The sequence below is a fragment of the Hipposideros armiger genome, unplaced genomic scaffold (assembly GCF_001890085.2).
Source record: "Hipposideros armiger isolate ML-2016 unplaced genomic scaffold, ASM189008v1 scaffold_460, whole genome shotgun sequence".
Classification (NCBI taxonomy): Eukaryota; Metazoa; Chordata; class Mammalia; order Chiroptera; family Hipposideridae; genus Hipposideros; species Hipposideros armiger.
In genome coordinates, this window is record NW_017731810.1 from 702,539 (window position 1) to 726,695 (window position 24,157).

General features: G+C 47.2%; 1 protein-coding gene and 1 non-coding gene across 2 annotated transcripts in view; both read right to left on the reverse strand.

Annotated features, from left to right (window-relative positions):
- The window catches only part of BMERB1 (bMERB domain containing 1), a 97,019-nt gene that overhangs the window by 7,900 nt on the left and 64,962 nt on the right, over positions 1–24,157 (reverse strand). The window contains exon 3 of the mRNA XM_019666118.1: positions 3,285–3,358. Within this exon, the coding sequence (XP_019521663.1) occupies positions 3,285–3,358 (74 nt within the window). The remainder of the gene's footprint in view (positions 1–3,284; positions 3,359–24,157) is intronic.
- On the reverse strand, positions 9,511–9,584 carry TRNAT-GGU (transfer RNA threonine (anticodon GGU)). Its single transcript has one exon. It is a non-coding gene; the product is annotated as a tRNA-Thr (tRNA).

Here is a 24,157-nt window from a genome sequence, read left to right on the forward strand (position 1 = left end):
GCTTTGCACCCCAGTGACTGTGTCAATCAAAGATCCCCCCACTCCACCCATTTCCACACATGCTCTAGAGCAGCGCTTCTCAACCTTCCTAATGCTGCGACCCCTTAATATAGTTCCTCATGTTGTGGTGACCCCCAACCAGAAAATTATTTTCGTTGCTACTCTATAACTGTAATTTTTGCTACTGTTATGAATCATAATGTAAATATCTTTTTGTTTTCCGATGGCCTTAGGCGACCCCTGTGAAAGGGTCGTTCAACCCCCAAAGGGGTCGCAACCCACAGGTTGAGAACCGTTGCTCTAGAGGCTGCCAGGGCCCCGAGTGGAGCCCCTCTGGCCTGAGGTGGCCTTGGCTGACCCAGTGGCTACACTCTTATGGTTCCTTTGCCTCGGTTGTTCCCACAAGTCCTGCCAACCCCTGTTGGACCCATCAGAGTCTCCTGTGATGTTGAAAATTGGGACACAGAGGCCCTGAGAATTGTGGGAAGATCATGGAGAGGAGACGTGAGTGGCCTTCCTTTGCTCATGTGCTACAGGACAAAATGGAACATGTGCAGGAAAGAGAGGGGGAGAGAGAAGGAGAGGGAGGGAGAGAGAGAGAGAGAGAGAGAGAGAGAGAGAGAGAGAGAGAGAGAGAGANGAGAGAGAGAGAGAGAGAGAGAGAGAGAGAGAGAGAGAGAGAGAGAGAGGGAGGGAAAATGAATTCCAACAGCTTTCCTTTTCTGGTTCTGGACCTTTGTGAGTGGGGCAGAGCTTTACGCCTGCTTTGGGATAAATAGTATTACCCCACCCCAGGTTTCATGTCTACCCTATTTGGAAACTGGATCTTTGCAGATGTCATTAGTGGACATGAGGTCACACTCATTAGGATGTGCCCTTGATCCAATGACTGGCGTCCTTCTAAGGAGAGGAGATGACACACACAGACACACAGAGAGAAGAAGGCCACGACGAAGCCTTGTAGATGATTGAAGAAGCATCTCCAAGGAACATCAAGGATGACGGAAGGACCCCAGAAACTGGAAGAGGCAAGAATGGGAACTCCCCTGGAGGCCGACACTTTGTTCTCAGACTCCTGGCCTCCAGAACTGTGAGAGAATAATTTCTGTTGTGTGAAGCCACAGAGTTTTGGGGAGTTGGTTATGGGGGCCCTAGGAAACTAACACACTGCCCTGGGGCTCCAGGAGTTGCCACTGTCCTTCCAGTGACTGCCCGTTTTGTGCTCACAGCAGCCTGGATGGGTTTCGTACCGTCCACCGCAACGATTCCTGGTGGGAGGGGCTATATAATGGGAGAGTTGAACTGGCCTGGTGGCTCGTGACCTTGGCTGCTCATCACAGCCCCATGACAAGCGTTTATAAATGACCAATGCCAGCACCCCACAGGGATCGAATTGGAATTTCTAGGCAGTGGTGTCTAGACTTGGCTTTCTCCCCCTGTGGTAACAGTCTTATTGAGACATAATTCACGTCCCATACAAGTCACCATTTCAAAGTGTTAGTCACTGAGTTATGCAACCATCATCACAATCCATTTTAGAACATTTTAGCCACCTCCACAAGAAACCCCATGCCCCTCAGCTGTCGCCCCTTCCAATCAGGACTGTCCACTGGCTCGTACACTCCCAGGACCTGCACAGGGCCTGGCACCTAGGAGGTGCTCGTCGAAGCAATGGCATCTGAAAGTTCTGCTGCCACCGCACATACTCCTGTCAGAACGAGAAGCCTGTGCTTTGTATTTGTGATCTCAGGTTATGTCACGGCACGGTCACAACCACCACATGGAAGGGTGGTCTCATTGTACAAACAAGGGACTTAAGGCTCAGAGAATCACATTGTCCCATGAAGGTCGGCTAGCTGGTCATCCTGGATTCAAATGCAGATCACTGGACTCTAAAGTCGTGGTTCTTAGTTGGGGGTGGAGTGGGGGGGGATGGGGGTACAATTTGTCTGGAGACATTTTTGGCTGCTGCATCTGGGAGGGAGGACTGCTGCTGACGCGTGGTGTGTAAAGGTCAGGGATCACGCTAAATCCTACAGCACACAGGACAGAGAATTATCCAGCCCCAAATGTCCCTAGTGGTGCGGCATTTGGAACACCACCATGTACTAAAGCGCACTGTGCTGCACTTCCAGCTCCATAACAGGTATCCACTGGGTGTCAGGCCGTCTCTTTCTGTGAACCTGTGAGTGCCTGAGAGCAGGGAACCATTTTCTGTTCATCCACTGTGTGTCCAGCACCTACCAACAATGCCGCCTCTTGAGACATACCTGCTGAACTGATAGAATGGTGAACACCTTCAAGGAAATGACAACGGGGAGGGTGCTTATCGGGCCTGTGTTGTTCTTTGTCAAGGCCAAGGCAAGGTTCTTGAAACAGGCTTGTGTTTGTTCATTGGATAAACCTTCCTCTCAGGACTTACCAGGCCCTCAAGGAGCATGGGCGTCCAGAGAGGGACATAGGAGTCTATGTGTGAACAGGCAATGATTTGATAAGTACTTTGATAAGAGTAACGCCCTGGAGGGCACCTAACCCAGCCCTGGAGGGGCAGGGAAGGTTTTCCTGGGAGAAGGGACCAAATAAGCTATGACCTGAAGTAGTAGAAATTTGTTTGGCTAATAATAATAATAATAATAATAATAATAATAGTAGTAGCAATAATTTATTAAGTACTTATTATAGGATTGTGCTAAGTAAGCGCTTTACATATCTTTTCCCTCTGTCAATCCCACAACAACCCTATGACGTAGATACCACTACTGACCCAGTTTACAGATGAAGAAATTGAGTTTTAGTGAAGCAACTTGCCCAAGGTCATGTCATGAGTAAGTGACAAATCTAGGTTTGACTCCAAAGCCAGAGCCTGTAACCACCAGACTCTATCTCTTCTCAAGCAGGTTAATAATAGTGACAACTGCTAATATTTACTGAACTGTCACGTTGAACCAGATACCAAATTAAGCACGTGGCTTGCACTGTTTCCTTTATCACAGTGAAATTTATACCCAGTGAGTGAGGTACTATTAAGACCCCATTTTCAGGGGAGACTGAGTCTCAGAGAGAGAAAGTGATTGCCAAGAAGATGGCCAGAATTAGGACTTGAACCTGGGTCTGCCTGACACAGAGCTGTGTTTGAATCACACAACCAGGGAACACTGCATTGCAAGAAGGAGGCCGTGCTAGGAGAGAAGGTGAACTCTGCCTTCTAGCCCTAAGGGGTACAGACGGGGCTGGCTGGGGGCTCTGAGTAGCTGCTTCACTGAGGTGGAGTCCCCGGTGGTTACCTGGGATGGCGACCAAGTTCTGCAGCTCCTGCTTCAGATCCATGATGTCATTGCAGAGCTGGATGTCATCCATCCTGGGGAGACAGGACACCGCACGACAGCAGGTTACATCGGCAGAACATTGTACACCCTGAGCACCACCCTCATTTCAACCCAGAGGATTTCTGGGAGGGGGCTGACTTTTGTAAAGGCCACACATGCTCTTTATGGATGTTTTCCCCCAAAAGAAGAAAAACAAAGGTGGCCCGTTATCTCATGACTTAGAAACAGTCACTATTAATAGCTCCTTGCTAGTGAGGCTTCCAGTGTTCACGTGCCTCGCTTTTGTTGCTGGTATGAATGAGCCCGCGTTGCAGGTTCTGTGTTTTATCATTTCGTTGTTAAAATTTTTTAAACATTATAGGAATTCACAGCACAGATGGAGCACATCTCCCTCTATCCTTTAGAGCTAACCACTGTCAAAAGCTTAGTATATATTCCTCCAGAGTTGAAAAAAATGGTTTATGCTTATACTATCATATATCTCGTCATGGCTATTATACAAAAACATTTTGCAATTTTTTAAACTTGATATATCTTGGGCATCTTTCCATGTCAACACACGCAAATCTCATTTTTAATGGCTGTCTACTATTCCATTATGTTGATATACAGTGATTTATTTAACTCTTCCCCTATTCCTAGACATCTGGGTTTCCTGATACAATTCTAGGATAAATTCCTAGAAATAAACACATTTCTAGAGAAAGAAATTCCTAGAAATGCAATCACTGGGTCAAGTAACATGAACACTTGCATTTTAATAGGAATTTTCTAATTGCCCTCCAGAGGGATTGGGCACGAGATTCCCACCAACAGTGTGAATGGATGGATGCTCACGCCTATAATCTCAGTAATTGGAATGCACGTACAATTTTGCATTATGTAGTATAGTTTTGTATGTGTTTGCTACAATATTAACTCATCTTACTGTAAACAATATTTGTAACGGCTGCCTGGAATTTCACCAAGTAGATTTTTCAGGGCTCTTTTCATTATGTCCTTGTCTTGATTACTTAGGTGGGTGGGTTTTCAGGTTGTTTGTGCTATTTTCGTCACTGTAGGATGAACATAAGTTCACGTAAGGCTTTTTCTTTATGTTGGATTATTTGGGGTGGGGGCTATAGATTCTCAGAAGTGGAACCACTGAGTACAAAGGGCTCAGCATGTCTACGGCCGTTGAGACATATCAAATTGTTTGTCTATGGGGGGGCGGGGACGGTGTATGTCTTCTTTCTGCGCATCTTTTATTGAGCATTTACTTTGTCTGCCACCGTCATAGGCTCTAGGAATGCAGACGCCTTCCCTGTCCTCATGAGCTGAAATCTAGGCAGGGGAGGCAGGGAGGGAGCAAGTGCTGTGTGCATATATAGTAGGTCCATAGGAAAGGCTACTTCCATCCACCCTTCTGCCCTGCGTAAGGAGGTGAGAGGCTGGGCTGTCAGCTGCCAGACACTCCTGAACAATCTTAGCCAACATTCCTGCGTCAAAGAATGAGTCTCATTTTCGTGGGCTATTTCAGTTTCCTCAAACCTAATGGCACTGAAATAAATGATGAATGTGTACATCTGTTTAGTGTTCTTGGATTAATGCGTTTCAACACCTTCCCTGGGGAAAAAGAAGTGCTGAGACATTCCCAGGGAGCCCATGAGCTCAGTCATCACTCAGCATCATGCTGGGGACCAAGGGACCAAGGGCCACTGGCTCAGGTGACACATCTAGGAAAGGGACGCCTCTGTCAAGCATTACTGAAGGCCATGCTGCCCGTTGTTTTCTCCCCGTGGCACGATTATGGTCTGTGCGTTAACTGGCTTCTCCCTTGGTTGTAAGCCGCCTCTCATGCCCGGATGTGACATTGTTCCCCAAAGAATGTCACTCCCTCAAGCACGGATTCTTTTCCTCTCTGCCGGGGTTTTTCTAGATTGTGTCTGTTTTGATTCATCTCAGAAGGAAAATTACTAACAATGAAAAACTCATCAAACTGAACACTTGGGGTTTCTGCCCTTTTCTGTGTGTGTGTTACATGTCAATGAAAAATTTACCTGAAAAAAAATTACCAGCAACATGGTGTAGTGTTGTTTTAGACCTAAAAGGGTGCTTTCAGTTTTTATAAATATTATATAAAGATGGCCTCCCTGAAAAAAGGTCAAACAATACAGAAGTATAATCGTAGCTGGCATTTATTAATGTTTTTTGTACTATCAGCACCTGGCTGCGAGCCAAGCATTTTACACAAATCAGCTCAATTAACTCTCACAGCAATCCTGGGAGGCGAGCAGCGCTATTATTATCATCCCTCGGAGGGTGTTAGGAACTTGCTCAGGTCACAGAGTAAGCGATAGGAACTTGAACCCAGGCAGTGTGATCTCTCAACTGGGGATCTGAAAGTCCTATATGGTGGTTGACGTCCAGGGAATACAGAGATCAGAGCAGTTTGGGGGAAGGCTTCTCAGCTTCAGGTGCCACTTACAGGAGGGGCCCAATCTGGATGGTCAGGGAGAAGGGTACCAGGCACTCAAGCCGAGGAGGCACTCAAGCCGAGGAGGCAGCTCAGCCCAACACTGACTGTAGAAAGGCATGTGGTATACCTGGGCATGTGACAGTGAAGAGTTCACCCAAATAGGACGTGTTGGTGACATACAGGTCTGGGATATGGACTTAATATGGGAGCCATCATAGGTTCTAGAGTGAGAGCATGGCACGGCAACGTGTCTGTGAAAGCCAGTGGCAGACATGGTGATCATTATGTGAGTACCAAGGAGAAAGAGCATCCTCACTCTGAACTCCTGTTTAAAGCGCTCAAAGGAGTTCCTGGAAGATGTATCTGCTCATGAATTTTCAACAGGGTTGATAAATTATGGCTCTCGGGCCAAATCTGGCCCACCGCCTGCTTTGGTATACGACCCATGAGGTAAGACTGGTTTTTGCATTTTTAGATAGTTGGAGGGGTAAAAAAATCAAAAGAAAACTTACGTTTCCGGACACACGAAAATTATACAAAATTCAAAAGTTCAATGTCTATAAATAACGTTTTACTGGAACACAGCCATGCCCATTCATTTACGTATTATCTTGGGCAGCTTTCGAGCTGCAACAGCAGAGTTGAGTAATTGTGACAGAGACCGTATGGCCTGCGAAGCCTCAACATTTTCCTAGCTGGCCCTTTGCAGAAAAATGCTGTTGGGTCCTTGAGTTTCAGAAAGTACCATAGGCAGTGATCCGAGACTAACCAAGTTCCTGGAGCTGGAAGACCTCTCGCTTTCTATGGATGAAGAAATCAACACCCAGAGAGGGGAAGGCTGATCACTGATTTCATTGATTTGCTGACTGATCCAATAAATCAATGATTCAGAAAACACTGATTGAGAGCCAAGTGTGTGCCGGGCTTCCGGATTCAATTTTCACTTCCAAGAGATACCACGAATCAAGGCCAGTGACCAGGGCCACATGGCGAGACAACTGGACCTCCCCCCGGGCCCTGCTGCTTTGGCTGAGGGTCCACAACCCACACCGCCTTCTTCTCTGGACTCCCGCAGGTAGTTTGGGCTGTGCCCAGGGCACATGCAGTTGGCCAACAGATTTCCTGCGAGCACCTGCTAATGCGATCTGGAACTTTCTGCGACAGCATTTGTCCTTCGCGCCCTTCACCTCACTGAAGGAGATACTAAGTTTTGTGACTTCACTTCTTAAGTTTCTACTTTTATTCCACAGTTGCTTGCCAGGTTAGTGCCTAGACTGACACGTACAGGTCGTCCCCTTGGATGGCTCAGCGAGCTATGGAGGGGAGAGAGGCTCTGGCCCTGGGCTTCCCTAATCCTAGCCCTGAGGCCCTTGGCTGAGTGGCCTGCAGAGAATTAAAGACAGGAGTGAAGATTAGGCTCCAAACAGGTGAGAGATAGGGAAGATAATGGGGCATTGGTTATGTACGAGTTTCCAACTGGACAAGGAAGAACTCAACAACCATCAAAAAATTACCACTGACCAGCTTGCAGTATCTTCTCAAAAGGCCCCTTGAGAAAACACAGCCAGTACAGACTGGGTGAGGTACAACTAAGGGGACAGGGTTGCCAGACGTCGCAAATAATAGTAACACAGGACGTGCAGTTATATTTGCATTTCGGATAAATATCAAGTCATGTTTAGCATAAGGATGCTCCCTGCAATATTTGGAACATACTATGTACTAAAAACTGATCTGTTGTTTATCTGAAATTCAGATCTCGCTGGGTGTCCTGTGTTTTTTCTGGCAATCCAATAAGAAGAGGGAGGCCAGGCTTTCAAACTCACTCGTTTTCGAAGCAGTCATGAGCCCAAGGGGCCTGGTCTGTGCCGGGGCAGGAGGGAGTCTCTTGTAGGCAGAGTGGTTAGAAAAAATGGTCAGTCTCCTGGCCTTACCCTCCTCTATTCCCACTGGAGAGCCCTCTGCTGACAAGTTTCTAGTGATGTGGGAGTTCGAAAAGACTGCAATGAAATGCCTCACGGAGAATGAATAGAAATGGCCAGTGGAGTGATGGGAGTAGAAAATCGGGGACAATTTGGGAAAATATGTCAAGGGGCTTGAAAACATTGAAACTCTTCAGTGATCCCATTTCTAGGGTTTCATCCTAAGGAGTTAATGAAGGGGACCAGAAGGACGTAGCTATGATTATGTGCAGTAATATAGCCTAGTTTGCAATGGCAAAAAACTGGAAGCAACCTACACGTCCAGTAATAACAGAGGATTGCTCAAATAAATTATGGTATGTATGCATCACAGAATTCTACACAGGCATTTAAAATGATGCTCAGAAGAGATGTTATTGATAGAAGAGGGGAAAAAATGTATTCTAAAAAAACTGGTTAAGAAATACCCCATTTTGCAAAGTACATAGGCATAGGAAAAAGACAGCAAGACTCCACTCAAACTATTGCAATGATTATTGTGCAGGAATTTTTATTTCCTTCATTTGCTTCTCTGTATATTTAAATTTTTTTTTTGCAATATGCATGTATTATCTGGATAACTTTTTTCAGTTGTTTGTTTTAAATGGCCACGGGCCACCTCTTTCCTCAGAGGCGAACACAGCCAGTCTCGAGTCCCTGTGGCCGCAGGAGAAGCCCCTCCTGCCTGTCTCGTCGGCCTCAGCTCTAGCTGCAGAGCTCACATACGGCCTAGCAGCTCATCTGCATGCTGGTAAGTCCTGACCTGCGTCCTTCAAGCCTTTGCTTCCTTCATCGCCCTCTCCCACCCGAGAGCTCCTTTGTCGCAGACCAATTCCTACGCAGCCTTCAAGACAACCCCTGCAATCTCCTTCTGGAACCTTCCTGATGCTCCCAGGCTGGACCAGCTCCCCCTTTGCCTCCATGCTGCCACAGCCCCGTGTCCCACCACAGCTCAGCCTCCTGATAATCATCAGGCACTTGTGTTTCTCCCTACAGAGGCTGTGGACCCTTTAAAGGACTTTGCCTCTTGCCTCTGTGGTTCTAGCACGTCACCCATGTTTGACAAATCGCAGCAAACACACGATGAAGAGAGGAAGGCAAGCTGGCACTTGGGCATGGAGTACACACAGTCCTGGGTTTTTATTGAAACAAGATTACAAGCGCAGGAGGCAAATTTTCAAATTCGATGACAGAGACCCCACGAGGGCAACAGCATCTATAAAAGGCAGTGAGTCACCCTCAGAGCAATCCAATTAAACACTGTATTTCAAGTGATTCTGCTATCAATACAGTTTCTATTCTGAGCTCTGTCAGCATTTGGGTCCCCCTGGGCCTTTCGTTCTCCAATACCTGCTGAGTTCCTGCAGGTGCTACATCTCCTCTCCCAAACCTTCTCACGTCCATCTCTCTCTCATGCTGATGTTAACAAAAGCGACTGCTCACGTGAGCACGGGACGGAGCACCGTCTCATTTATTTCTCACAATCCATAAGGCAGGCACCAGCATTCTCAACTCTATGGAAGGCTAAGTAAATCATCCAAGATCACACAGCTGGCAAGGAAAGACGGCAAGATTTGAAAGAAGACAGGCTGAATCCAGAGCCCTGACAACTGCCACGACAACAAACTGGCTAGAGATGCCACCCAGATGTACCAAATTGTCCCCTTCTGCCCTAGTGCCATCCTCTGCTCCATCCTTGCAGTCAGGAGCCATTTATTTATTTACTTACTTACTTACTTACTTTTAAGGAGGGCGCAGCTCACAGTGGCCCATGAGGGGATCGAACTGGCAACCTTGGTGTTACCAGCACCACGCTCTCACCAACTGAGCTAACCGGCCACCCCCAGGAGCCTTTTAAAAAACGCTTTCAACCTGTGGAAGTTCCAAGGGGTGGGCTTTCTTGGAGGATGGGTTTAGCCCCATCCCATAATTTCCATTAGTCGTCAAAAACCACCTCAATGTTTCCAAAATGTTTTTTGGTGATGGGCAGTTACACTTTCCCCAATTCTGTGTACAGTACAAGTAAAAAAAATGCTAGAAAGCCATGCTGTTTTTATTGATCTGTACCACCCAATCTCAGTGAAAACCGTGGACCTGCTACTGCAAATGTGGCTTTCAGATAAATCCCGATCTTTCCTTGTGACCAGATTGCTGGCAGGAAGCGCCTCCTAGACAGGGCTTCTAACGCTGCCATTCCTTTCAATTGAGTATCTAGCACCTATAAGAAAAAAAAAGCTTAGAAACACAAGCTGTAAGCCCCAAGCCCCAGGAAAGGCTCACCCGCCCCTCTCCCCACCTATTCCAGCAGAGGCTAAGCATCGGGCCACCAGGGGCTTAGTCCTGCTCCTACCTAGGCCCCAAGCATTAAGCATCCTTTTCTGAAGCCATGAGCTACCTATAATCCCCACCCACAATTCCCACTAGACTCACTGCTCCATGTACCGTCAGAAACACATCTCCTTTTGATAAGTAGATGAACACTGAAATCAGCCTCATGTTTATTTAGCACCATTGACTAGTGGCCTCCTTTGTATGGGAGCAGGAGCCTTGGGTTTGGTGAGCCACAGAGAAATAGCAAGAACCCTCTGCTGGATGCCCCAAAGCCAGGGCAGGGTGGGGTTACAAATAGCGGTGCTGCTAGCAAATATTTAACAGCCTCGGTTTGTACCATTTGCCAAATTCCATGGTGTTAACTACTCCCATCATGGCAGGTTTCGAGCTACCAATGGTTTAACAACAGACTGGCAAGATTCCTGAAAATTTAACATCACTGGCTGGAATCAACAAGCGGGCAAATTTGGGGGTGCCTCTTCAATATTCTTTAAATACTTATTCAACATTTATTTAGAAGAGAAGCTAGGCACTGGATGAGAAAAAAATTACTAGTGGTGATGGTGACGATGGTGGTGATGATGGTGATGATGATGGTGATGATGGTGATGATGATGGTGATGATAGTGATGATGATGATGGTGATGGTGGTGGTGATGACGGTGATGATGATGGTGATGATGGTGGTGATGGTGATGATATGATGATGGTGATGACTTTAGCTACCATTTTTTCAGAATTTACTATGTGCTTGGCATTAAATCCTTTATACAGATTATTTCAATTTATACTTATAAGGGTGACAACGACCCTTCAAGGTAGGTATTATGTGATCATCTCTCTTTTACAGATGAAGATCCTGCAGCTCAGAGAGGTTAAGTGGCTCAACCGGAATCACACAGCTCGTTAAACGGTGAAGCCTGGGTGCTAATCCAAGTAGTGTGACTGGGGTGCTCATAGTAAGGCAGCTAGGAGCCTCTCCTTTATTGTTCCAGGAAATTCAGCACTGACACCAATTCAGCATAAACTCTCTCCTAAAACAAAAATCTGTACATAGCAGGGCTTGCCCTGCTTAAAAGGCTGTTTAGAGACCACTTATTATTAGCCACACATGACTCTTGGGGTGGTGGTGGGGGGGTAGTGTGTGTGTGTCGTTTCTGTCACAGAAAAAAGTTGGAATTTTCCATTGCTCAGTATCCAAATTCTAGTTTTAGAGTTTGTCCATTGTGTCAGTCATTATTAGAGAAGTTAGAAAAAGGAAGCACCCTCTTTTCCCAGGCTCAGCCAACCAGAAGCTCCTGCCCAACACTTTGACCGGTGAGTGAATGACACAGAGAGGAAAGGGTGGTGAGGTGTCCAGTGACAATGGCGGTGGCGTCCAGGACAGATGTGTCCTGTGGCCTGTGGCCTGCCCTCTTGGTTCCTACCCCTTTTCCAAGCCTGGCCCTTCAGGCTCCTTTGTTCTACGAGCCCCTGTCCCACCCCACCCCACTGCTGGCCTTCTAGCACATTCCTATTTCGCTTGAGTCAGGCAGAGTTGATTTCTGTTGCTTTCAGCCAAGAACCCTAACCAAAACAAGCTTCTCTTCCAAGTGGCTCCTGCCAAGCACACAAATCCTCCCTCTGAGGGAAGTGCTGCTGGGGACAATTTCCTCCAACTTGTGTCACTTTATTGAGTCTATAGTATCATCTGTGGATTTGGTACCTGGCTAGCTTGCCCCTTAATTCACTTCTGGACAGAAAGATATCAGGAATAGGATGTTAGAAAGAGCTTATTATAGGATTTGGTCTTGTTATGTGTGCTTTGGGGGACAGTTGAAAGAAAGAGTGCATTGACTCTGGATTGGATGTTGTCAGGAAGTGGGGCGATTCCCTGACAGGGCATCTTAATAATTCTTACCTATAAAGTGACAAGAACATGGTAAAGAAGCAGCAGTTACTTATATGAGCCAAGATATGGAGACGCTTGGTCATTTGGGTGGTTTGGGCAATGTTCGCGTCTTTATTTGCTTTCAGATATACTCGTGATGTTGTCCTGATTGATCATGGTCTCAGAGCGGCCTTGTCTGATGCTGGCAATAGGCAAACTTGTTGGTGTTCAACAGAAGAACACTCTGGCCTCGCTGTGAGTGCTGGGGCAGCTCCTAGCTGCTAGGCGCTGCTTTTCTCTCTCACATAGTGGAAGAACCAATTCATATACTTCCTATCTCCCCATAAGCAATTATGAAATCCTTGACTCTAGGGGCCAGTCCTACCCATTTTCATCTTCCCTGCAGTGCACAGCACGGTGCCTGGCACACAGATGTTCTCTGTGAATGCTCGCTGCACTAAATTATGGGCACAGGGGATGCTCTGGGACCTGGTGCTATGATGATCATGCTGAAGCATATTTTCCAAATTAAAAAACATGACTCATACAAATCGAGAATGAACACTTGTCAAAAAAAAAAAAATGGAAGCCATTCGTGATCCCAGTAAGATGGTAAACCTCATTCCCAGAGCACTTGCGGCACTGGGGTTCACTGCACTTCTTAGTCACAACCTGAGAATGAGATTGCTACGTCAGGTAGGAAGCTGCTTAACAGCCTCTAGGGAAATAAAACCATTACCTTTCTGGTTAGCTTTTCTACTGGACAGAAATCTACAGTTCAGGGGAACCCCGAATTTGCAGTTGGTTGGGCAAAAGTGTGGGTGGCCCGGGACTTGAGACTGGTAGCTGAAGTGGGGGTGAGCCCTGAAACTTGTAGGGTCAGGCCCTGATCAAGGAAGATAGGGCCAGAATGAAATTGAATTATTGGCTAGCCTATTGGTATTGGAGCATTGGCGAATTGGTGTGGAAAAGCAACACATATTTGGTGTCAGAAGAAAACTACTTGGTGTCTTGCAAGACAGAAGGCTCAGCATGGCTAAGTGTTTCCTAACCATCAGCTATTTGCATATCACCATGGCAATGTCTGCCAGGTCTCATGCCCTCGCCACTATTATTTACTCAACATTTTTCTTTACATTGATTCCCTTTTTATATATACACATTTTAATATAAAACTTTTTACAGCATCATCCATGGAAAACCAATTATTTTTCCTTAAAAGACATGAAAATAAGTTCTTCATTAATGTCCTCCCAAACACAACTTAAAGTCATCCCAGCGTGTACCCCTGTTTGGGAGAAACTGGACCAACTGAATTTCCTAAGGTCACACAGCCAAGATGTCCACTCAGGTCCCCTCCCCAAGTCTAATCCTCTTTCAGCCGCAGCGTGGATCCCTCGACCAGGTCGTGTTCCTGGTTCAAAGTATCAAGGCAGCAAGTGGAGAGGAGCTGAAAGTTTCTCAAGATGGCTCAATGTAACCAAATGGAAAACCAAATAGAGTGATGGCAGACAACAGATGGCCAGAGGGCTGACTCCTCCAGGCAGTTAATAACGCCCTGAGCAAGGCTCCCTGAATTTAATCACCAGAGCACGCTAGGACTGAAGCAGACCTACTGTCAACTGTTCTAGGAACAGATGGGCTTTTCCCCCAGAACAGCTCAAGGCCAGTGAGGGCGGGTCTAAGAGGCAGCGCGAGCATGTGGGAGAATAGCAACGATAGGTAATCACCATCTTCAAGGTGGAAGGAGGGTGCAGAGACCTGGTACGGCTCACCAAACTCCACTTGGGGAAACCTCATGTCAAGCCAAAATGTCAGCTGATTGAGGCGTTTTCTAAAGTGTTGCTTTCAAAGCAAAATTTAGATTTCATGTTATGAATGGACAGTTTTTCTCATGGCTCAAACTCTAGCTCCGAAACCCTTTTATAGGTGGCAGAAAGACCTAACCAAGAATTTTCATGGCTAATACATAGGAGGTCGTTACAAGGAGCTGGGCTCTATAGTAAATTCTTTTCCTGTATTATCTCATTTAATCCTCACTCCCGCTCTATGTTGTGTGGACTGTTATGCGCAGAAATCCCATGTCTTCCAACTCTTGGCTTCCTCACTTGATTGCTTTAAAACATAAAATAAAAACGGAGACCGTGTGTTGGTTTTTAGAGGTTAAGGACAGGCGGGCAATGGCGCAAACAGAAAGCGATCATTACTTAACGATGATAAATTCCGCTCCTGGTTACAAGCTTTCAGAAAGCTTGTTATTATCATTTTCTTGGTAAACACAGCACCAGGTTCAACTAAAGACTTAATCAATGGATTGTGTTAAAGGATGTGATGATGAAGACAGCAGATGGCATCAGAATTCTCATACATCGCCGGAGACCCCAAACATACATTTCATTCTGATCACAATTTTAAGCTACTGGAGGGAGAGGCACCTATTGGTGTACAAGAAGTCAGGCCAACACAGGGCAGATTTTTCTACCTTCTGTCTGAGGCCAATTTTCATCAAGAAATAAAATATGGAAAGAAAGTAAGATAAGTCACTGGTAAGCAGCTGACAGACACCAGGATTCTTCTACTTCACCCAGGAAAGAGGTTAAGAGATGTCTGTTTAATGGGGGTTGGGAGGATCACCCCAAATGCTTTGAAAATTCCCAATGGCCTGGACCAATTAAATCAGACTGGGAGTAAGACCCAGGCATCAGCATTTCCTATTAAAGCTCTCCAGGTGATTCCATTGTGATTCCTTGACTCCAGGGGAGTCAAAATTAAGAACCAGTGGTCTTAGGGGAACTGCCAGCTTGGTACAAAATGGACAAGTTTCACCGCCTCCAACCTCTGGCTGCTATCAGTCAGGGCTCAATCAGGGAGGCAGAACCACCAGGAGCTATGGGGTGAGGGATGGGCCACAGGATTTAGACCTTCCACAATCGTGGGAGGAGCTGGGGAGGTGAGGAGCAGAGGGGTCACCAGCCAGCCACTCTGACAAGTCAGGCACGAGCAGCCGGCAAGGTGGGCGACAGAGGGGAGCAGGCGGACAGGTCTATGGGAGGCCGTTGCCTTGTCTGTCAAGCGTCTGGAAGACGTGGGGCTGCTGTTGGTCATTAGGGCTGGTGGTCAGGAAGACAAGTCGGATGGGACGTGGAGGAGAGTGAGGACAAGCTGGAACCCCTGTGGCCTTCTCTGGTTACCTCCACATCTAACCACGGCAGCCCTCAAAGAGTAAACACCGCTGCTTCCCGAACTCTGCCTCCCCGATGGCCCACCTTTATCCTGGAACCAGGTGGGGAAAAGAATTCTGGGAAATAAGCGTTCTCAGCATAGCTAAGTTTTCAATAGAACATTCCAGCACGGAGTAGAAGGAATAGAAACCTACTCAAGCTCACTTGATAAAAGATAGCTTAGTAAAGGTGTAAGAAAATGGGAGGAAATATTAATACCTTAACAGCTGGTACTCAAATTTATCTTGGGGAAGCAGTGGTTCTTGCTCAGAATCATACCTTGATGAATACCTGGGGTAGTGTTCCTGAGCGCCCAAGAATCGCTTGGTGCCATGGCTTCCTAGAAGACGGTGAAACTGCTCTGCATAATAGGGAGAGGAAAGTGTCTTATTTGGAAATGGAGGGAGAACAAGGAAGATTGTGAGACTGGGCATTGTGTATAGAAAAAGGCAAAGAAAAAAGGAACGGCCTTGGTACAGGTTGGTAAAAAGGACCTTGTTAGCCAGAAATGTCAAATGTGGATTTTAAATTGTCTGCTGTGAAGAGCTCAGTGGGACCCCTTTCCACGATCCTCAGTTCTACGGCTCCTCAAATGACCCGTGGGGATAGCATAGAGCTTGATTCTGTTTTGTTGTTATGGAAACTGGTGAAGCATATGAGTTTTATACCCACATGGAGTAGGGTACAGGACCCAGGAAACCAAGCCTAGGAACAGAAAAGACCTGAGAACGAACCCCCTGGAAATTCAGAAACATCTTAGTGGTGAATTTTAGATTTCTCCACCATGGGTGGCAGGCATTTCTCCAAGGTCCAGAGAGAGTCTTATCCTCAGATGCAGCATCTTCTGGTCAGTTCAGCTGGGCTGCTTGGGGACTGGAATAGGAATGTCAGGGCCAGGTTCATTCTCTGCTTTCTGGAGCCACAGTCTCTCTTGTTTGCTGCTCTTCTCCTTCCTTCCAAAGACAGCTTTCTCTGCTCATCCAGTCTTACAAATTTCCTATCACCTAGCTGACCCAGTCTCCCTGTATCCCAGGAGACAGACTCTGACTGGCCTAGACTGAACCAATCCAGACCAACCAGCTCTGGCCTGGAGGAGGGGTTTGAGAGAGGTGGGAATGCCCCCACACCTGGGACTGGTTCTCTAAGGAGGGGCACAGGGTGGGAGGTAATGATTGGCACTGGGTGAGCACAGCAGAGTTGGGCCCTGGGGTCAGCTGGTGGAGCTAGAATCCCAGCCCTACTAATTCATATCTGGGTGATCTTGGGCAAGTCTCTTAACTTCTGTGAAACTCAATTTCCTCACATGTGAAACGTGGCTCATAATAGCATCTGCCTCATCAGGTTGCTCTGAAGATGAAACCAGGCCATCCATTAACAGCCTGGCACATCTAAGTGCTCAAGAGATGTTAGATAAATTAACAGTAACGATAACCTTAAGATTGACCATCGCATCACAGCACCTGCTCTCCCACCCCATCAGCCATCTGAAGCTTCCGTCTACCATGCAGAGTCACCCCGCTTTTGTCTCCTCTCCTGGACTCCAATGGGGCAGAGCCCCCATCTGTCCTGTATATTGCTACATCCCCTGAACCTGGCACCTGGAAAGTATAAATGTTTGTTGAATGAAGGAAGGAATAAATAAATGCTTGACTATTCCCAGGTATGGAAACTCATAACATCCCAACATTCCAACTTCGTATACGCCAAGTATTTGGTTAGGCCTCTCTCAGGCTGAGATAGGAATCTGACTCACGGTGACATCTGTGCATTGGTTCTAGTTGCACACGTGCGCGCGCGCACACACACACACACACACACACACACACACACACACACACACGCCCCAAAATCCCTCTTTCACATGACAGTCCCTTCAACTGTTTTGAGACAGATCTCAGGTGCCCCTTGAACCTTCTCCTCCCCAGTCTGACATCCTTGTCATGGGAGAGACCTTCATTCCACCCTCCAATCTCCTCCCTTCTCCTGTGCTCTCACTTCAAGCTATAAAACCTACTACCCAAAACCGAGAGCCTGAGCCCAATGTCTGCTCTTACGAATTGCATCTGTTAATTTCCAAACTCAATTTCTTTCTAAAAAAAGGTTAACACTTAATGAGCACTTACATTGTGGCACGCACTGGGCTGGTTTTACTCTCCACATAAACCACCCCTTGAGATACTGAATGCATCCCCAGGTGACAGATAGGGCAACTGAGGCTCAGAAAGGTTAAGGTGTTTGTCTGAGATTGCACAGCCTGCAAATGGCAGCGCTACATTGCAAACGGACGTGTAATCTAATCTGCAGCAACCCTGTCAAAGACCAGGACATCTAATAATGACAAAACTGGCTGCCCTTCCTCTGGCAGAACCCCAGCCAGGCATGTCTTGGCTTGACCTCATCTAATTCGAAACCCCGGAGGATTTTAGGGAACTGAGGACACACAGCCAAGAGAGGGCCAGAATTCCAGGAGAAAAGATCTATGTAGCTGATCACCCAGTGAACAGCAGCCAATTACATAAAGTGGGAGATGTAAATCAGGATATTGTTTGAATGTGTGACTAGGGCCAGCCATGCTTATGTAGACCTAAAACACCAAGACAGGTCTGCTAAATTGTTTGTATTTCCCCCACTTCCATTTCTCTTTGAGCACCCTGTCCTGGAAGGCTTCCCTTTGGAAGTGACCTTGGATCTGAGTCTTGGAGGGAGAGGGAGAGTTAACCAGGCAAAGAAGGGGGGAGGAAGAAAGGGGTCCAGGCAGAGGGAACAGCAGGGATACAAAGGCCCCCCGAGGCAGGAGGGGGCCTGGAGTGGGGGGTGGGCCCTGGGGGTGGAGAGCAGGGATGGGGGCTCCGGATAAAGAATGGATGAAGAAGAGAAGAGGAGAGAATGGACCCAGCAGGACCTCGCAGGCTTTATCATACTAACAAATTCCGGAGAGTGCTGAAAGCTGGGGACTACGGTGTGCTTTGCATTTTGGGAGGCTCTCTCTAGCTGCCATGCCCCCAGCCTGGAGGGCATCCAGGTGGAAATCTGGGAGGTCCTTGAGATCCGAAACAGAAATGGGAACGTGAAACCATAAAGATGGAGAAAAGTAGACAGTGAGAAACCATGTTGGGAGGTAAAACTCACACAATTTAGGGATGGATTGAATATGGCAGGTGGCAAACTGGGAGGGATCAAGGCTGGTGTCTAACTTTGGGGTTTTGACCGATAGATGGTGGTTCACATGCTGAGCTAAGTTTGGAGGCGAAGGGTGGGGGCTGCAGGGGATCATGAGATTGGACTTGAGCAAACTGAGTTAGATGTATCTGAGACATTTCAGTGACAGCATCAGCTATCATCCTCTTTCCTTGCTTCTTCGCATTTTTCCCTTAAACATGTGTATGTATCCAAACGCCAAAGACGGTATGATTCCAACTGCAGCACTTGCAGCAGTCAGGATCACAGAGGACAGACGGTAGAATGGCGGTTGCCACAAGCTAGGGGAAGAGGAAAATGTTCAACGGCTACAGGGTTTCCACTTCACAAGCGGAAAAGATTTCTGGAGATGGATGGTGGGGATGGTTGCACAACAATATGAATGTCCTTAATGCCACTGAACAGTACCCTTAAATGGTTCAGATGGTAAATTTTATGTTAGGTGTATTGTATCACAATAAAAACATTGGGAAAAATGTGTGTGTGTGTGTGTGTGTTTGTAAACTATATACAAAAGTGTGAGGGCCGGCTGAGTGGCTCAGTTGGTTAAGAGCTCGCTCAAGAGTTTGAGCTCTGAGCAACAGTGGTTCGAGTCAGCCCGAGCTGAGCAGCCGTGAGCTGCCAACAGGTGGCGGGATGGCTCAGCTAAAAAAAAATAAATAAATAAAATAAAAGTGTGTACAAAATACCTACTCCATATACAGTTTATGGAATAATAAATAGTCATGTCCCCATCATCCTGATTGGGGGTGACCCGCAGAAACCCTGGTCTACCCCATTCCCTTGTATTTTTCTCATTCCTTCAGAGGTAAGAAGTGGGCTGAGTTTGTGCTAATGCTTTTTCTCTTTAGAGTTTACCATCCCTACATGATGCCTTGCAATTATGTTTGTTAGTTTCACGTATTTTGACCCTCGCATAAATCTTTAGCTCCACATCTTGTTTTAGAGATTCATCTGTTATAATGCCCATAATGCGTTCATTTTTCAGTGCTGTATAGTATTCCAGGGTATGACCAGACCACAGCTGATCTGTCCTTTTCTACTGCTGATAACATTTGCACTTCCAGCTTTCTGATCTTACAAACAAGGCTGTTATGAACATTCTGGAATATGCCTCCTGATGTGTGAGAATGTCTTTAGGGCAGTGCTATTCAAAAGAACTTTCTGCGATGGTGGAAACGTTTTACAAAACAATGTGTGCTTTCCAGTGGGTACCCACTAACTAGAACTAATGAGCACTTGAAATGTGGCTAGGACTACTGAAAGACTGCATTTACATTTTTATTTCATTTTAATTAATTTGAATGGAAATAGCCACATGAGGCTAGTGCCTACCCAATTATACAGACCAGCTCAAGGAAATACCCAGGAGAGAAACTGCTGGTTGTAGAGTAAGTATGTGTTCGTCTGTACTAGGCCATGAAATGCCAAACTATTTTTCCAAAGCAGTGAGGCAATTTCCCGTTCTTAATCAGCCTCCTTCAACCTCCTAGGTCTTTGCTAGCCAGATAAAGTATCCAGATGGAAATTTCTGAGAATAAACGGGGCTGTATCAGTCAGGGTTCTCCAGACAAACAGAAACAACAGGATACACATATGTATATATAGGGGGCTTATTATCATGAATTGACTCACAGGAGTAAGTCATCCCAGGATCTACAGATGGCAAGCTGGAGACCCAGGAGAGAGAGGATGGCGTAAATTCCAGTCTAAACGTTGGCAGGCTCAAGACCCAAAACGAATCAATTTTTCGGTTCAAGTCCAAAGGCAGGAAAGGATCCATGTCCCAGCTCATGCAGCCCAGTCAGGCAAAGTCCCCTCATACTCAGCCCCTTTGCTCTAGTCAGACCTTCCACTGACTGGATGAGACCCACCCACATCAGGGAGGGCCTTTCTCAGTCTACTGATTCAAATGCTAATCTCATCCAGAAACACCCTCACACACACACCCAGAATAATGTTTGGCCAAAGGTCTGAGCACTCTGTGGCCCAGTCAAGTGGACGCATAATACTAACCATGGCGAGAACCAATATGGTGGTTTCTCTCCCAGCTCACCAGCGCCCAGTAGTTTCAGAGGGGATCCCGGGAGCCAAGAGAATGAAATAAATGTATGATGAGACAACGCTCCTGAGGAAAGAATTTTCTTTCCTGAAGCTTATTCTGACTGAGAAAGGCCACTTGGGGCAGCAGAAGCTTGTCCAGTGGGGCGCATGTCTTTCTCCCCGGGATCAGCCCAGCTGCCCGCCTCATCCCTACCTCCCTGTGCCACGTAGACATTCAGGAGGGTCCTTCCGTTCAGAGGTCTAACTTGGAACGTTCTTCCTCCTGTCTCCTCTCTCCACTCTCCCCATCCCTTTGGCTCTTCTTCTTCCCTTTCTTTCCCAACTCCTTAAATATTTTGTCCAAGACAAATTGCTTTTTAGATTTTCTGCATTTAAAGCATCTCTTCCCCCCTGATAATGTACAGTGTCTCTGGCAATGAGGACTGCTCAGAGGAGATGCTATTTAAAACCCAGAGTGCAACGGGAGGGAACTCCCGAATGTGGCTGCGATGTGTCCATTTACACAAACTCACATGCTTCCTTTTGCCCTGGCTTGAAGCTTTTCCTAACAGGCTTCAGAATGACCAGCTCATTAAAGCGAGAAGAAAAAGGCAGGTGTATAACATTAAATAATAATAATAATAATAATAATAATAATAATAATACAAGTCCAATGGGATGGTGGGCTGTGCCCACCCACAACTAAGATTGAACACGGCACCTTGAGCTGAGCGGCCGCAAGCTGCTGACGGGCGGCCGGATGGCGACTGGACTTGGAACTGAGCTAGCTGTATCCTCCACAACTAAGACTGAAGGGCAAGAACTCGGCTGTTCCCCTTCCCCAATTCCCCAACACTGTCCCCCTTCCCCAATTCCCCAATAAAATCTTTAAAAAAAAAGAAAAAGTCAAGGCCCCAGGGTAGAGTTGGACTTGATGGTTGAGACCACGCCCCGCAGCTTCTCAGGGAGGAGGGGCATTTTCTGGGTTTTCTCTGGAGATGACTAAGCCGCCCTGATCCACTCCTTTCCCTCAAAGCACAGCGTTAGCAGTTCAAGGAGGGAAGGGCATGTTGATTTGCTTACTTCCGAGCGAGAGCCACCCGCTTTGACATGTGCCGTCTTTTCTCATCCCTTGCTCCAATGCTGTCAGGGAAACGTGGTCCCGTTATACAGATGGGAGAAACTAAGGATGGGACAGGGCAAGAGATCTGCTCCAGGCCACACACATAGGTAGCAAGTAGAACTGGGGTTCAAAACCAGTTGAGAGACCCCGTAACACGATGGCCTAGATCATGGACCCAGAATACCTGGGCTATATCACTGTCTGCTATGTAATGGAACCTGTGCAGCTCCGGGCAAGTTACCTCGGTTTCCTTATCTATAAAATGGGGGTATACTGTATGCCTTTATGGTTGTAGCGAGTATTAAGTGAATCAGTGTGCATAAAACACTTATTGGGTTGTCGGAAAAGTCATGACGCATTTTTGCATTGAAAAACAGAGAAAAAAATACGTCATGACTTTTCCGACAACCCAAGAGATCACTGCCCAGCAAAGCAAGTATTCGAGAAGTGCTTTTTACAACTGAGGCCCTTTCTACCACCCCACCGTCTCTCTGCCAGGTCCTAGGGCCTGAACTCTTCACCGCACTTGGCCTTTCTTAATAAAATGAAGCCACTGGCATCCAAGCCCAGGCTCTGGAAATATTAGAACTTGAGGGCTCTGCTCTTGAAAGCGGTCCTTCACACGCCCGCCTCCCGTCTGCTGCAGTTCTGACTCTCGCTGATTAAAAGCCACCGCGGCCCAGGGCAAGCCAAGAGACAGAGCACACTCCCACTTTTATGAAAATCCGCCAAGCGGGTGTAAAATGAAGACAACTACCCCCCACCGCCGCTGAGAGGCTGAAGATGCCTAATTATATTAAACCCAGAGATAAGCAGCAGGACCAGGGTGGACCAGGATGCACAGAAGGTGCGGAAGAGCTGAGGCGGGCAGCCGCAGGCAGAGTCATGAGAAGCTAATGGTGTGATTCAGTGCTGGAATTCGGGTGAGCAATGTTGACAGCCTCCAAAGGGCAGGATGGGGAGAGGCAGGGAGATGGGGCCGCAGCAGGAGGGGCCAGGAGCTGGGCGTCGGGGAGGGTCAAGGCTGGAACAAAGCAGGCACGGAGCTTTATCTCCTGGACGTTCCCCGCCTACGACAGAGGCAGTTTCGTGATACTCAGGGGTTTCTTGACTCGTTCAAATGAAGCTCATAAAATGGCCACACTTCAAGAGGGAGATCTCTAAACGTCATTTAGCAACTTGGAAGCCAGAGGACACGCTAAGGGAGGACGGGAGAAGAGGCACTGGCTGTGCGGAGCTGGGACATGTGGCCACCAGGGTCACTCATTACCCTTCTCTGAACCTGACCCTGTAGGCCTTATGCAGGGCAGGTATTCATCCTTCCGACAGTAAGCACTTTTTATAAGTTACGTAAAAATGCGTGTGAAGAGCTTAGCACAGGGCTGGGCCCACAGTAAGGGCTCAATAAATGTTGACTGCTGTGGTCCCTGAGAACCCTCATAGGAATAGGACACGACAGCAAATTCCCGGCAGGCTGACTTGCAAACCTTAACTTTCCAAGTTGGAGATGATCACTTTAGACTCCAAATAAATCATTCGGAGAAGTCCAAGGCCTGACTCAGTAGAGTCCTTTCCACTTCCACTATGTTTAATTCAAGATGGCGGAACAAGACAAGCCCAATGTGGGATTGTGGGCATCCAACCCGGAGTTCGTCTTTGCATTCTAGAAGAGTTGGGCAAAGAGAAAAGGGGTCTTTGTGTTGGGAAGAAAGATAATAAACTAGTTTAAGGGCTCTGCCTCGGGGCAGATGCCTCCAGTTCAAATCCTGTTCCTGCTTCATACTAGCTGGGGACCTCGAACTAGTTATGTCACCTTTCTAATGTCAGATTCCTCACCCATAAAGTAGAAGGACTAGAACCCACCCCTTCAGGATTCTTGTTAACCAAAATAAGTGAGCCAATGCCCACAAGGCATGCGGCACGTGTGTGGCATATCCGTGCCCTTGGTAAACAGCAGTTCTTAGCGCTCTGTCATGTGCCCAAGGTCGCAGAGCAAGGACATGGAAGAGCCCAGATGGCCCCTGAGCCCACTTCTCATGAGTTCACACTAGTGCCATGGTTATGGGGAAATCCCCCTCTTCTACTTCCTCACCGTCCTGGAAGAGGACAGACAGAACCAGCAGAGGCTCAGAGTCCCAGGGGGAAAAGGCAAGAGAAGAAAAGGGAAATCCATGAAAGAATGATGCTAAACATTGAGGGTACTGGGGCAGCAGCCATTAGAAGCGTTCTTAAAAGAGTCGACACAACAGGTGACCATGAAAGTGAGAAGACACCCTCAACCATGAAATATGATCTGACTCATACAGTCTCTGCGGGGAGCTGATGACATTAACTTGATTACTTCGGAGCAGGTGTGACAAAACCAATCTCCTCCTGGTTATTACAGCTACAGTCACTGGGACAGTTTCAGCCAAGGGCTGTGACATTCCAGTCACTCAGAGCTTTCTCACCTGAGCCAGTAAATGCTTAGTACGGTCTGAAATTCTGTTTCCCTCTTACTCTATGCCAAGGGTCGGTCAGTCTCCCTCCCTCCGTCCCTCCCTCCGTCCCTCCCTCCATCTCTCTCTCTCTCTCCCTCTCTCTCTCTCTCTCTCTCTCTCTCTCTCTCTCTCTCTCTCTCTCTCAT